The sequence below is a fragment of the Esox lucius genome, chromosome 20 (assembly GCF_011004845.1).
Source record: "Esox lucius isolate fEsoLuc1 chromosome 20, fEsoLuc1.pri, whole genome shotgun sequence".
Lineage (NCBI taxonomy): Eukaryota > Metazoa > Chordata > Actinopteri > Esociformes > Esocidae > Esox > Esox lucius.
In genome coordinates, this window is record NC_047588.1 from 25,487,193 (window position 1) to 25,503,009 (window position 15,817).

At 40.9% G+C, this 15,817-nt stretch overlaps 2 protein-coding genes across 2 annotated transcripts; both read right to left on the reverse strand.

Annotated features, from left to right (window-relative positions):
• Positions 1-4,402: 4,402 nt before the first annotated feature.
• On the reverse strand, positions 4,403-6,130 carry LOC117593504 (trypsin-2-like). Its single transcript, XM_034288951.1, has 6 exons — positions 6,052-6,130; positions 5,769-5,919; positions 5,410-5,660; positions 5,106-5,242; positions 4,723-4,824; positions 4,403-4,631 (listed from the first exon to the last, which is right to left on the reverse strand). Exons 1-6 carry the CDS (start codon positions 6,089-6,091, stop codon positions 4,584-4,586), a joined length of 729 nt encoding a protein of 242 aa, XP_034144842.1. The 5' UTR covers positions 6,092-6,130; the 3' UTR covers positions 4,403-4,583.
• A 4,664-nt stretch (positions 6,131-10,794) lies between these two features.
• Positions 10,795-12,813, reverse strand: LOC105024310 (trypsin-2). The gene is made up of 6 exons (XM_020040833.3): positions 12,774-12,813; positions 12,508-12,658; positions 11,523-11,773; positions 11,219-11,355; positions 11,007-11,108; positions 10,795-10,867 (listed from the first exon to the last, which is right to left on the reverse strand). Exons 1-6 carry the CDS (start codon positions 12,811-12,813, stop codon positions 10,820-10,822), a joined length of 729 nt encoding a protein of 242 aa, XP_019896392.3. The 3' UTR covers positions 10,795-10,819.
• Between the last annotated feature and the right edge of the window lie 3,004 nt (positions 12,814-15,817).

A 15,817-nucleotide genomic window follows, 5' to 3' on the forward strand; every position in this document is an offset into this window, starting at 1 on the left:
AACGTGTTTGCTTATTTCTTTTCTTTAAGCAGTGGCCACTCTTCTGTAAAACCCAGCTCTATGGACTGTACAGCTTAAAGTGGTCCTACAGACAAATATTCCAATTTCCATTGCAGCTCCTTCAGGGTTATCGGCAGTTTTTTGTCAAGTTTGTTGTGGTACCATATTTTGTAGTTTTTTTAGTGGATTCAATGGTGCCCCATGGGGTGCTCAAAGTTTCTGAGATTTTTTTATAAGTCAACCCTTATCTGTACTTCTCCAAAACTTTGTCCCTGACCTGTTTGGAGAGCTCCTTGGTCTTCATGGTGTCGTTTGCTTGGTGCTGCCCCTTGTTTATTGGTGCTGCAGACTCGGGGCCTTTCAAAACAGGTGTATATTGGATGAGATTATGTGACAGATCATGTAACACTTAGATTGCACACAGGTGGACTTTATTTAACTAATTATGTGACTTCGGAAGGTAATTGGTTGCACTAGATCATATTTAGGGCTTCATAGCAAGGGGGTTGAATACACGCTCACATTTTGAGTTTTAATTAAAAAAATTATAATTAGTAATTTTTTCCCTTCAGCGATTTGGACTATGTTGTATTCGTCCATTACATGAAATCAGAATAAAAATCTATTTTCATGGTTGTAATGCAAGAAAATAGGAAAAACGCCAAAGGGGATGAATACTTTGCAAGGAACTTTAGGGGACAGCAGTTGAACATACACTCACCTAAAGGATTATTAGGAACACCATACTAATACTGTGTTTGACCCCCTTTCACCTTCAGAACTGCCTTAATTCTATGTGGCATTGATTCAACAAGGTGCTGAAAGCATTCTTTAGAAATGTTGGCCCATATTGATAGGATAGCATCTTGCAGTTGATGGAGATTTGTGGGATGCACATCCAGGGCACGAAGCTCCCGTTCCACCACATCCCAAAGATGCTCTATTGGGTTGAGATCTGGTGACTGTGGGGTCCATTTCAGTACAGTGAACTAATTGTCATGTTCAAGAAACCAATTTGAAATGATTAGAGCTTTGTGACATGGTGCATTATCCTGCTGGTAGTAGCCATCAGAGGATGGGTACATGGTGGTCATAAAGGGATAGACATGGTCAGAAACAATGCTCAGGTAGGCTGTGGCATTTAAACGATGCCCAATTGGCACTAAGGGGCCTAAAGTGTGCCAAGAAAACATCCCCCACACCATTACACTACCACCACCAGCCTGCACAGTGGTAACAAGGCATGATGGATCCATGTTCTCATTCTGTTTACGCCAAATACTGACTCTACCATCTGAATGTCTCAGCAGAAATCAAGACTCATCAGACCAGACAACATTCTTCCAGTCTTCAACTGTCCAATTTCGGTGAGCTCGTGCAAATTGTAGCCTCTTTTTCCTATTTTTAGTGGAGATGAGTGGTACCCGGTGGGGTCTTTTGCTGTTGTAGCCCATCCGCCTCAAGGTTGTGCGTGTTGTGGCTTCACAAATGCTTTGCTGCATACCTCGGATGTAACGAGTGGTTATTTCAGTCAAAGCTGCTCTTCTATCAGCTTGAATCAGTCGGCCCATTCTCCTCTGACCTCTAGCATCAACAAGGCATTTTCGCCCCCCACAGGACTGCCGCATACTGGATGTTTTTCCCTTTTCACACCATTCTTTGTAAACCCTAGAAAATCCCAGTAACTGAGCAGATTGTGAAATACTCATACCGGCCCGTCTGGCACCAAACAACCATGCCACGCTCAAAATTGCCTAAATCACCTTTTTTTCCCATTCTGACATTTAGTTTGGAGTTCAGGAGATTGTCTTGACCAGGACCACACCCCTAAATGCATTAAAGCAACTGCCATGTGATTGGTTGATTAGATAATTGCATTAATGAGAAATTGAACAGGTGTTCTTAATAATCCTTTAGGTGAGTGTACAATCTAATGAAATGGTTGAATTCATCTTTATGTGCAAATAAACTAATATGCCAAATATTATTAGATTCCCAAAGAATTGGGGGATGCAACCAGGTGCCACCAACTGAATGACTCAGTGCCATCTGTTTTAGCCTGGAGCCTTTTTACGTGAGTTCACACTGCTGTACAGCTGCTACCAACAGACCTGAAATCAGTTTTTTAACTGAATACATTATTGACGGAATCAGGTCAGACAGACTTTGTTTGGGGATGTGACCAAGAACCCAAAGGTTAATCATGACAGGGTTTCGGAGTTCCTATGTGGAGATGGGACAACTTTCCAGAAGGATAACCATCTTAGCATCACCCCACCAATCAGCCTGTAGCTGAGATGCTTCCATCACCATGATGATATTAGACAGATGATAAGAGGTAACTTGTTTTCAACAGATGTAGTGCTTGGCCTTCATGGCCTAATAATAAATGTAGTTCTCACCAGACCAAAAATATATTTTTTTCTCATGCTCTCAAAATATTTCAGGAGGCATTTCACATGCCTTTTACACAGTAGTGGCTTTCATCCAGTCACTGTACCATAACGGCCTTATTGATGGAGAAGCAGGGATGTTTTGAAAGTCTGTTTGAGTGGCCATTGGGTAATTGGTCACCTCCCTGACCCTATATTCCCAGTTAGTTTCTTAGCTTAATTAAGAGTCTTGCCGGTTCCAAACTTTTCCATTTTAGAATGATGCCCATGAGCCCACTCATGAGAACTTTCAATGCTTAGGGCCGAGTGGCCTTGCCCCTAAAATCATGAAATTCCATTCCTGGTTTTATAACAAATTGTGAAGGTAAGGGGTGGGGGTACTTTTCAGAGCAAAGTCTGTAGAGGCAGACTGATAGCCTTGCAACTGTCCAGGCCTCCGTCAGAGGGAGACAAATTGTCAGTGACCAGTACATACCTATACTCCAGCCTCACTCAAACTTCACCAGCTGATCTGAGTTCCTGGAACTCAAATCAGAGGTATAGATATATCCCCCAAAACGGGTAGTAATTAATTCCACTATCTTCACAAATTGCATTTGGTCTGGAACATTGCACTATTCTGAATGTACCCAGATGTACACAGAGGGTGATGAATGTCAGTCTCTTATTTGCTCAGTGTTGTCTTTTACTAACAAATCTAATATGTTATATAGAAGTCAGATTTTGTAAACTAATACATCCTATAATAAGCACAGATAAGTGCTTGTTTCTTGGAGCTAATTGTTTTTGAGCCTTACACTTTCTGGTCATTTCTTTTCATGAGTTGTAAAAAGTAACTTTGACATGACCAAAGTTAAATATATATACTATATATATATATATATATATATATATATAGTATCTTACAAAAGTGAGTACACCCCTCACATTTTAAATATTTGAGTGAATCTTTTCATGTTACAAAACTGTAAAGTAGTGAGTGTACAGCTTGTATAACAGTGTAGATTTGCTGTACCCTCAAAATAACTCAACAAACAACCATCAATGTCAAAACCGCTGGCAACAAAAGTGAGTACACCCCTAAGTGAAAATGTCCTAATTGGCCCCAAAGTGTCAATATTTTGTGTGCCCACCATCATTTTCCAGCACTGCCTTAATCCTCTTGGGCATGGAGTTCACCAGTGCTTCACAGGTTGCCTCTGGAGTCCTCTTCCACTGCACCATGACGAGATCACGGAGCTGGTGGAAGTTAGAGACCTTGCGCTCCTTTTGAGGCCACATGCTTGGCCAGTCCATCACCTTTACCCTCAGAGTCTTTAACAAGGCAGTGGTCGTCTTGGTGGTGTGTTTGGGGTCGTTATCATGTTGGAATACTGCCCTGCGGCCCAGTCTTCCAAAGGGAGGGGATCATGCTCTGCTTCAGTATGTCACAGTACATGTTGGCATTCATGGTTCCCTCAATGAACTCCCCATTTTTTCAGTGTTGTCACATGAAAAGATATACTAAAATATTTGTAAATTTGAGGTAAATTTGAGGGGTGTACTCACTTTTGTGAGATACTATATATAAACTATAATATTTTTTGTGGTGCAGATTTGAGCAGAAAGATTACAAATTCAACAGGAAAGTTGGTCAGTCCAGTAGATAGCTTGTCAGAGACATGAATGATTCAGTCTAGCTAAAGTGATGCTACAGACAATAGTTAAATATTAGCATAATATTCATTGCTTAGTGGCTTAGGTGTAATAGCTTAATTTTCTATAAATTATTGAGAGAGATAAGCTGGATTCGATTTTTAAATAATAAAAATCATGGTCTGTCTTTGGGGTGTGGGGCAGCAGATAGCTTAGTGGTGAACAGCATTCGATCAGCACATGAAATGTTGCTTGTTCAAATCCCTAAACTAACTAGGTTCCAAACATTTAAATTTGGCCCCTTCCATGTAGGCCCATTTCCACTAGTGTTAAGTGATAAGGAATGTTTATGTAAATAATTCAATTTGGCTGTATATTGTTCATGTTGCACAGCTTTATTAACTGGAACCAATGTGAGCATTGCACTTGCAATCAACGTTTCCGTGATGTAAACTCAGTACACTGAAATAATGTTACATTTTCAATATTTTTCAGTATTGAACTGCACAGGATGATGCCAAAAGAAAAGCTGTAGATCTGAATCTAGGATCAGACTCAAAATGTGGCCATGGTACTGCTCAGCCAGTCGTTGAAGAGGCACACCTACAGTAGAGTAAGACAAGTAGAAGGATGACATTAGGGTTATTTCTTGATGTGTTCCTTAAACAGTAGAGGAAAACTCTTTCAGCCTCACCTTTGTGTAGACACCAGGATGATCCCTCTCGGCACACCCGTAACCCCAGGACACAACACCCTGGAGCTGACCGTTGCACACCACAGGGCCACCGGAGTCTCCCTGAGAGAATGAGAGAAAAATAATAATACTTGTTGATATTTCTCTATCCACTGAACTGAACAAAATACTGAAGTCATCTGGGAGCAGCAAGCAGTGTTTAGATCATCATTTGACCAGTAACCAAATCGCAGAGCAAACAAGATGATAACTTCTTCATTGTGTACCTATGCCGACCACTGGACCCTAATAGCTCCTGTGAGTTACTCTGGAAAAGACTGTTTGCTCAATTGTTAAAATTTGTAAGTGAAGATGTGAGCTACTGAGATCAGAGTGGTGAGTACCTGGCAAGAGTCTTTGCCCCCCTCCAGGTATCCAGCACAGAACATGGAGTCAGTGATCATGCCAGGGTAGGAGTTGTCACAGTCCTTGAAGGACAGGATGGGGATGTTCAGGCACTGAAGCTTGTTGCTATCGGCAGCTGTAAGGAGAAAGAGAGAAGAGGAGAAGAACAAAGTGGATAAAGGGAAGAGTTATGGTTAGACATCATGACATTGGGTTTTAGTCATCTGTTTATTTCTGTACAGATAGTCAGTGCTAAGAGGATTAACCGTTGCATGTAACCTTTGACCCAGGTGCTGTACTCACTGGAGCTCATGGTGTCGCCCCATCCAGAGACAGTACACATGGTGCCAGCAGGGGCACAGCTGCTGGGCAGAGGAACAGGTTGCACATAAGCATTGAGGGTGGCAGGCTTGCTCAGCTTGATCAGCATGATGTCATTGTCAAGGATGTAGGAGCTGTAGTTGGGGTGACGGATCACACGAGAAGAAGAGATGAACTGCTCATTACCCTCAGTTATGGCAATGTTGTGCTCACCAAGACGCACCTGAATACGGCTGAAATAGAAGTGGTGGAGAGATTAGTTGCATTTGTTAGGTTCTCACTGTTACAATGCCTATGTAGCTATGAGAGAATATTTTGCTGGTAGTTGGTAGGCTACTTACGACTGGTAGCAGTGAGCAGCAGACACAACCCAGTCCTTGTTGACCAGGGAGCCACCACAGAAGTGGTATCCAGAGTTCAGAGACACCTGATGGGGCTGGGAGTAGGACGTACACTCATACCCTCCAACGATCTTGTCATCCTCTGTGGCAACTGGAAATAGAGAGAAGGCAGATTCTTAGCTATATTTGATACTCAATGGAAATTTTTATGAAAATGTAATATGTTGGATGGCAGATTTATAGACATTCCTGTAAATTTCTCCAAGATAATGTTTATACGCACAAGCGGCTCCAATGAGCAGAAGAAAGACAAGAGAAATCATTTTTGCATTCCAGTCGCTGCGATGATAAACATTTGCCTGCAGCCTTTTATATGAGTCGGTTGTGCTGTCCTGTTTCATTGAACTGTTTTATTGGTAAAAAAAATAGCCAATCAGGGGCAACCGTTGATCTGCCTAGATGAGCATGTGACATAGTAAGTTCCAAAAAGTTCAAATGTTGACCCTAAAAGCTGCAAAAAGCTAGATATACACTCCTCTAACCATATATTTTGGCAGTAAAGCAAAACATTTTGAATATGTCCTATACTCCAGCATTTTATGTTTTAAATCAAATGTTTCAACTTGACTCGTTATATCTAGTCACCCCATTAGCAGAAGACAGAAGTATTTAGACAGTTTTATTGAAGATGTAGTAAAAGAAGTTTAGTTTTGTTTAGATAATAAGGTAATTACAGCAGACAAACAAATATGTGAATCTATAAGTTTCTTGGATGCATTTAACTTGACCTTTTAGTTTATGGTATTTATGTCTGGTTTACTGTTAAGAAATTAGATTACGTCATGTATCGAGCCCACATTATACATTCAATCCATTAATATTATTAAAGTGACTATATGTTCAACACATCATAGCCATACTTAGTAAGTACATACTTAGCTGTATATATATTCAGCTCCGGAAAAAATTAAGAGACCACTGCACCTTATTCTTTCTGCACCTTTTTCTCTATTAAGTGCAAGTTTTTGCCATCTAGATTCAATTTAATTCTACAAAAGGAGAAAATATTGCAATTTGAGATTGAGTCTTTTCAGACTGTGGAGTACCTAGACGGAACATGAATGCAACACAGCTGGGGGGTTCACATGCTGTGTAACCGGTTGACAAACATACAGTCTACTGAAGGCCAAGCAGCGCTTTGTACACCAGCCAAAGTGGTTTTGGTCGGAAAATCCTAGTAAAAATACACCTGGCACAAGTTCCTCCAAAAACCGTTAGAGTGTAAATGTGAAATGCTTACATAGGAATGAGGCCTTTTCCAAAAATGCTGTTAAAAGTAAATAAAAAATGTATGAAGAAAATCAAATTACAGTGAATAAACACATGATTCAGAAAACTATAATTTGGCTAAGCAGTATACAGGGAGAATCAATACCAAGTTGAAGAGTTGAGGGTTTGTGTAGTTACATATGGGTAAGGGCAGTAGAAAATAGATTATCATCAGTAGCTGTAGCAGCATACTCCGATCAGCCATAACATTATGACCATCTGCCTAATATTGGGTAGGTCCCCCTTTTGCCGCAAAAACAGCCCTGACCCGTCGAGGCATGGACTCCACTAGACCTCTGAAGGTGTGCTGTGGTATCTGGCACCAAGACGTTAGCATCAGATCCTTTAAGTCCTGTAAGTTGCGCAGTAGGAACACTGCCCAAAATAATCACACTGCTTCTGCTGGCTTGCCTCCTTCCCAGAGTGCATCCTGGTGCCATGCATTCTCCATGTAAGCGACACGCACGGACCCAGCCATCCACCGGATGTTAAAGGAAACATGATTTATCAGATCTGGCCACCTTCTTCCATTGCTCCGTGGTCCAGTTCTGATGCTCACATGCCCACTGTAGGTGCTTTTGGCAGCGGACAGGGGTCAGCATGGGCACCCTGATTGGTCTGCGGCTACGCAGCCCCCTCTGCAACAAACTGCGATGCACTGTGTGTTCTGACACCTTTCTATCAATACCAGCAGTTTGAGCTACAGTAGCTTGTCTGTTGGATCGCACCAGGCGGGCCAGCATTCGCTCCCCACGTGCATCAATGAGCCTTGGCCGCCCATTACCCTGTTGCCGGTTCACCGCTTTTCCTTCCTTGGACCACTTTTGATAGGTACTGACCACTGCAGACTGGGAACACCCCACAAGGGCTGCAGTTTTGAAGATGCTCTGACCCAGTCGTCCAGCCATCACAATTTGGCCCTTGTCAAAGTCCCTCAGATCCTTATGCCTGTTATTGGTAAATAACTTGTCATTCACAAGACATGCTCAGTTGTTTGGCAAACAGAGTAACAGGCTAACAAATTAAGAAAAGGTATTCATTGTGTGCAATTAACATGGGAGAAATATTCAACTTTTGACTATTATATAAGAGGAATTTAGACACCTATTTTTATTAGTTGTGGTAGCTAGATAGATGAAGTACTTTCATTTCTAAACAGTAAAAGAGATTTTTGTATGAAAACATTTCTCAAGTAAAATCACATTTTGTACTGTTCCTTTTCATATGGATTTCATTTTATTAATCTATTTAGACCACTGTAGTTGAATACTGAATGAATGACATTTGTGGCCAGATTTGCGTCAGAGAAATATTTTTAATGTTGTAAATAGGTAAAAAAATAATTGGTTTGAGAAATAGGTTAAAAAAAAGACCTGAATCCAATTGAAAATCTGTGGGGTGATCTGAAAAGGGCTGTACACAGGAGATGTCCTTGCAATGTAACAGATTTGGAGTGCTTTTGCAAAGAAGAGTGGGCAAATATTGCCACGTCAAGATGTGCCCAATATTAGACTCCTACCCAAAAAATGCTAATAGACTCCTACCTAAAATCAAAAGGTGCTTCAACAAAGTATTAGTTTAAGGGTGTGCACACTTATGCAACCAGGTTATTTTTTTTCCCCTCAAAGATTTCAGATTGTTTTTCAGTTGAGTTGTTCACGTTATAGGTCACAATAAAAGTGGAAAAAGTTCGGACATGATTTATCTTTGTCACATTCTTTTACATCACAAGAGCCTGGCATTTTAACAGGGTGAGGACTTTCCATATCCACTGTACTCTAGGTACGATTCTGGGCAGACCAGTCTCTGTATTTTGAGGACTTAGAGAGACTAGATGATCACACTAGTAGGTTAGATTAGTTAGAATGGTTTTTCACTTTCTTCACTTTGGTTCTGCTCAGCCCCTTTTCCCATGTTACAGTGTGTGCTTTAAAATAAACCTTTGTTTTACACGGGACCTGTGGTATTTGTCGTCCCCGTTTGCCCTCACAGCTCCACTGTTGTGTATCCACTATGGGACACGGCCATGCTCAGTGTTATCCAGACTCGACCTAGCTTTGCCTTGTGATGTGTTATGTCTGTTTGAGAGTACATCTCGGCAATAATTAGCTCTGCCCTAAACCAATAGGAGCAGAGCTCCCCCTATGGGCGGTGCTCAGCTAAACAGAATGATAGTTACTAGAGTTCTGTAACTTCAATTTTATGAGTGGAACAGAGCACTATAGCACTATATATACATGTGCTGCTGCACTCTCATTGGTTGGCGCCGATTGCGTACATTCAAATTCAAAGCTCCCTATTGGTCTCTGCTCCACTCAGAAACTGAGTTTCAGAACTCCAGTAATTATCAGTATGTTTTTTTTTATCTTGGTTGCATTGTGTAATCAATATTTGGTTTTCCTTCTTTTGATCTTGAATTTTAATTAAGGCCAAGTTAGGTGAAGTCTTCAGTTCTTCGATGGAGGTTGTTTTTTCCCGTACCATCTATTCTAAGCTTTCTGCTCTTTCTTTGAAGACTTGAATTATACTTGCCTGTACATCGAGAAGAGACATTTCTTTCTTCTTTATCTTGAAAACTGGGCTAGCCTTGGGGCTTCTCACTGGAGAAGGACTGTCAGAGTCAGTCGCCAATTAATTGTTGATAGATTGGTAGTTGGGATCAGAATTTAGGCTAGCTGACTTCTGAAGTTAGGCTAGCTGTTTCTTCCATTTTTTAAGAGTCTGTCTTTGGATAGTAGACATGGGTCGCTGGTATTGTCAGACATTTCTGACTGTGTAAGGCGATTTTCATTAAGAGCTTGAGAGAATTAAAGCTTAATTTAATCAAACTCTCTTGCAAGTGTGACTTCACATACGGCCATCTTATCGGAACCCTTGAATATTTGTCCTGACCGGGTCAGTTGGACATTCAGCTCTGGCCATGGCCGAGAGCATCACGGGATGGTGGGAACCAATAAGACCAGTTCAAAGGCTTGCAATTTGTCTCAGGGAAGTGTGCCATATCCCAGTGTTCTGTACAGGAGATTTGACTAATGGAAGGCAGTTTATATGATTATTACGATTGGATCCCTTTGCAAGGTGTTGACAAGGCATATCATTCAAAGCAATACAATAGGAAGTAGTTTACTAGTTATTGTCAGACGTTGCACTCAGCAAGTGCTGAAGTTGTGATACTGACCGTGTGTTCTTTGAGGGAAAAATACCATACAGCAATACATTCGCAAATCTGTGTGTTTGCAGCATAACTGAATCATGAAAACTATATTAGGATGCAGTTACATAATAATACTGCATGAATTTCATAGCAATGCACACATGTACCTTTTCCGCTATAAATATTTCAGTTTGGCCCTATCCATATAGGATGATATGTATTAGTTTTAAGAAATGTGTATTAATATTATTTATTTAATATGGCTGCACTATTTATGCTGTAATTTCAACTTGATTAACCATAATAAATATACATATTCCAATTACACTCAACATTGCCTTGGTGCCTTACAGAATCATGTATTTCACTATGATTCATGAATGTCTGCTTTATGCTGCAGGCATGATTTTTTTTTAACTCAGTACAATGGAATTATGGGAAAGGTTTTATTTGTCATTAGTCATCTCCAGTACATCAGCTGGATGAACTGTTAGATAAGTTAGTTGAACTGCACAAGATGATGTAAAGTTATGCAAGCATGTTGGAGGTCCAAAGTTATGGATCAGACTCAGTAAGTAGCCATGGTGTTGGCCAGCCAGTCTTTGAAGATGCACACCTGAAGGAAGAGAAGGAGATATGAGATATCAGTACATTCAGTGGGAGGTAAAATAGTATTAGAACCAGCAATCTACATAATTATTCCACTGTGATGTATGCCTGTTGATGTATTCCTCAAACTGTACAGGAAATCTTACCTTGGCATAGACACCAGGCTTGTTCTTCTGGGCACACCCGTAACCCCAGGACACAACACCCTGGAGCTGACCGTTGCACACCACAGGGCCACCGGAGTCTCCCTGAGAGACACAGATAGAAAGAGAATATGTGTTCATATTTCTGTATCAGTTAAACTAAAATAATTGTGAAGTCTTCATTGGGAGACCACTGAGATCAGAGTGGTGAGTACCTGGCAAGAGTCTTTGCCCCCCTCCAGGTATCCAGCACAGAACATGGAGTCAGTGATCATGCCAGGGTAGGAGTTGTCACAGTCCTTGAAGGACAGGATGGGGATGTTCAGGCACTGAAGCTTGTTGCTATCGGCAGCTGTAAGGAGAAAGAGAGAAGAGGAGAAGAACAAAGAGGATAAAGGGAAGAGTTATGGTTAGACATCATGACATTGTGTTTTAGTCATTTGTTTATTTCTGTACAGATAGTCAGTGCTAAGAGGATTAACCGTTGCATGTAACCTTTGACCCAGGTGCTGTACTCACTGGAGCTCATGGTGTTGCCCCATCCAGAGACTGTACACATGGTGCCAGCGGGGGCACAGCTGCTGGGCAAAGCAACAGGTTGCACATAAGCGTTGAGGGTGGCAGGCTTGCTCAACTTGATCAGCATGATGTCGTTGTTGATGTCGTAGGAGCTGTAGTTGGGGTGACGGATCACACGAGAAGAAGAGATGAACTGCTCATTACCCTCAGTCACCTTGATGTTGTGCTCACCAAGACGCACCTCCACACGGCTGAAATAGAAGGGGGGGGGGGTGTATTATGTAAACGGGTAGTAAGGTGTAGCTAAGCCCTGCTCCTGATTACTCAAAAGTAAAGCTAAACACTACTATCTTTTTGCTGGGGTCCACGCATTCAAAGCAGCAATGTAGACTTTAGTCAATGGCGCTGCATTTTAGCGACCTAGGGAAGGCCACTTCTTGCCCCTTCAGATGGGAAACTAAATGTTCTCAGTTCAACACACTGACTGCCAAATGTTACAGTATGTTACATTTTAGTTAATGTTTTATACAGGACAAAGAATCCACAATGCAGCTTTCAATGCATTAACATCTGTTGTATTATTTACAGAGACTTTAGTGCTGCTGGGGAATGTATGTGACGTTTAACCAGCCAGGTTATATAATGAGGGGTTTCGGCTAAAAACTGAAGACAGGGTGATTATTTAACTGAATGTATGTTAGTTTAAACCATGCATTTTTTATGAACTAAAAGCACTTTGAGTTAAAGAACAGAACGGCTGTGTGATTACCCAGACATTTTGCAATACTGACATGTTATGGTATAAAGAAATATTGGACTGTGCCTCAATAAATGAGGAAGAAACTGTATACATTCTCTACATGTTACAATTAGTTACAGCTGTTTTTTTCACAGTTACTGTGAATATGAAGTTCCCTTTTGTATATAAGCTTCTTCTTGGTAGTTGTCATTGTCACAATATATCATTACATGGTAGGCTACTTACGACTGGTAGCAGTGAGCAGCAGACACAACCCAGTCCTTGTTGACCAGGGAGCCACCACAGAAGTGGTACCCAGAGTTCAGAGACACCTGATGGGGCTGGGAGTAGGACTTACACTCATACCCTCCAACAATCTTGTCATCCTCTGTGGCAACTGGAAATAGAGAGGCATTTTTAGCAACCTTCAAGACATTATTATGATATGAAGGTGGAATGACATACTTCTGTGTGAATTTATACATTTGTTGGACTCCAATTTCTAGACTCACAAGCAGCTCCAAAGAGCAGAACAAAGACCAATGAAATCATGGTTGCGATGTGATCCTGTTGATGAGAGGTGTTCACCAGCATCATTGCTTATATGGGAACTTGAAACCATACAACTCTAACAAGTCACACCCCTTTGATTGCAACTGACCAACCAGGAACTCTATTGATTGTTGATGGACACGTGGAAAAGGACAGACTGGTTTGCTAAAATGTAATGGAAAAACAGTAGTAAAAAATATTTTTGAATCTAATGTGAATATTATTGAAATGCAACTTTCTTTACTCACATTTCCTCATTAATTCAAATATTATTATGAATATCATTACATTCTAAAAGAAAATTGTGAAGAATCCAGTGTTTAACAGCACTTTAGCTGTTAAATAATATATTTTTATTTCCCTATTATGCCCCACCTACAGCTCTCTTGTTTAACAAATACTACAATAGTCCATACAAATAAGAGACATAGCATAAAAGAAAAATGTTGCATCACAATAATTATCCCAATTATTCTAAAATCACTTAATTTGTATTTAGTAGTAGTATATAACTTATTATCACTTTGAGTAAACCAGTTGCTGATATTTATATATTTAAATATATACATACACAAAAAAAATTCTATACCCATATAAATATGGATGTGTGATATGGCTGTGTTCTGGTTGGATCCAGCTGCTCCTCACATAGTGTATTTTGCAGCTCTTAGCCTTGACATATGCGTCTCACTACATATGGACTAGTTCACACCCTCACCCTCCCTTTCAGGGCTTGGATCTAAAACAATACACTTGAAAATCTGAATTAAAAATATCTGCACCTAATTGGACTTGCAGTGCAGTGAATAAAAAAGACATTCTGTTGGACTAAGAATAATTGTTCAGAATAGTATCTGTATAGTACACTAGAATTGTTGTTATTTGAAGTATTTTGAAGACGATCAAACATGATTAGACAAAAATATAAGTGAAAAGGACATTTTTGTCTATAGGTATTATATTTCATTTCAATATTGTTTTATTACAGTAAATAATGCTATACTACTCCACTGTTCAAACATACACCGATCAGCCATAACATTATGACCACCTGCCTAATAATGTGTAGGTCCCTCTTTTGTTGCCAAAACAGCCCTGACTCGTCGAGGCATGGACTCCACTAGTCCTCTGAAGGTGTGCTGTGGTATCTGGCACCAAGACGTTAGCAACAGATCCTTTAAGTCCTGTAAGTTGCGAGGTGGGGCCTTCATGGATCAGACTTGTTTGTCCAGCACATCACATAGATTCTCAACTGAATTGAGATCTGGGAAATTTGGAGGCCTAGTCAACACCTTGAACTCGTTGTTGCGTTCCTCAAACCATTCCTGAACCAGTTTTGCTTTGTGGCAGGGTGCGTTATTCTACTGAAAGAGGCCAATGCCATCAGGGAATACCATTGCCATGAAAGGGTGCACATGGTCTGCAACAACACTCAGTTAGGTGGTACCTGTCAAAGTAACATCCACATGTATGGCAGGACCCAAGGTTTCTTAGCAGAACATTGCCCAAAGCATCACATTGCCTCCGCTGGCTTGCCTCCTTCCCAGAGTGCATCTTGGTGCCATGTGTTCTCCAGGTAAGTGATAAACACGCACCCGGCCATCCAGGTGATGTAAAAGGAAACATGATTCATTTGACCAGGCCATTTTCTTCCATTGCTCCTTGGTCCAGTTCTGATGCTCATATGCCCATTGTAGGTGCTTTCGGCAGTGGACACGGGTCAGCATGGACACCCCAACTGGTCAGCGTCTACACAGCCCCATAGGCAACAAACTGCAATGCACTGTGTGTTCTAACACCTTTCTATCAGTACTAGCATTATCTTGTTCAGCAATTTGAGCTACAGTAGCCCGTCTGTTAGATAGGACCACACGGGCCAGCCTTCGCTTCCCACATGCATCAGTGAACCTTGGCCGCCCATGACCCTGTCGCCGGTTCACCGCTTTTCCTTCCTTGGACCACTTTTGATAGGTACTGACCACTGCAGACCAGGAACACCTCACAAGGGCTGCAGTTTTGGGGATGCTCTGACCCAATCATCTAGCCATCACAATTTGGCCTTGGTCAAAGTCGCTCAGATCCTTACGCTTGCCCATTTCTCCTGCTTCTAACAAAACAGCTTTGAGGACAGAATGTTCACTTGCTTTATATATCCCACCCACTGACTGGTGACATGACATCGAGATTATCAGTGTTATTCACTTCACCTTTCAGTGGTCATAATGTTATTGCTGATTGCTGTATGATAGTTCAAATGATGTTATACAATAGTATACATGCCACCCGATTCCAATGGCATATTGCCCACAGCCAACTGTTGTGATTTTGTAATTGGCGGCTCTCTATGAAAAGTGACATCAATCACTGACTTTAGTCAAGCTCATGTCATTGGTGTCGGAGATAATTTGCAGGTTAGTGAGACACAAGGTTCTGACAGTACATGCCAAGTGTAATCACTCTGAATTAAACAAAGCCTGAAATAAAACCTACTGCACATTATTGTCCCACAGTTTGGTCGACATTTTCTATACCATTATTAGTCTGGACAGTACTTGCAAAATTTATCAGATGTATTTATGGAACCAATATCTTTTTATAAGTAGAGGTCAGTCATGCTTATTGGTCGATAGCTGCAATATTTTTATAAGCAAAAAAACTGAGTGACATTATTCCACGAATGCAGCAAATCTAGTTCCAGGTCGTTGAAGCACATTTGTTCAAGTTAACGAGAAGGTTCTATGTACCCAATTTCATGACTTGGTGAAACGGGATGAGGGGACATCACTTTACAGAGTTTGCATTTTGAGTCATATGTTTTAGTCCTGAAATTTAACTGATCGATATGTTTCCTCAAAATTGGGTGTCCTCACAAATACATGGACGTAGGCCCATAATCTTCCCCCTTAACTGAATTGGGTGGGATAATGAACTATTGGCCTCAGATACAGTAAAAAACTTCCAGGAGCTTTGAGATAAGCCAACTAAACCCTGTTTGCATATTTAC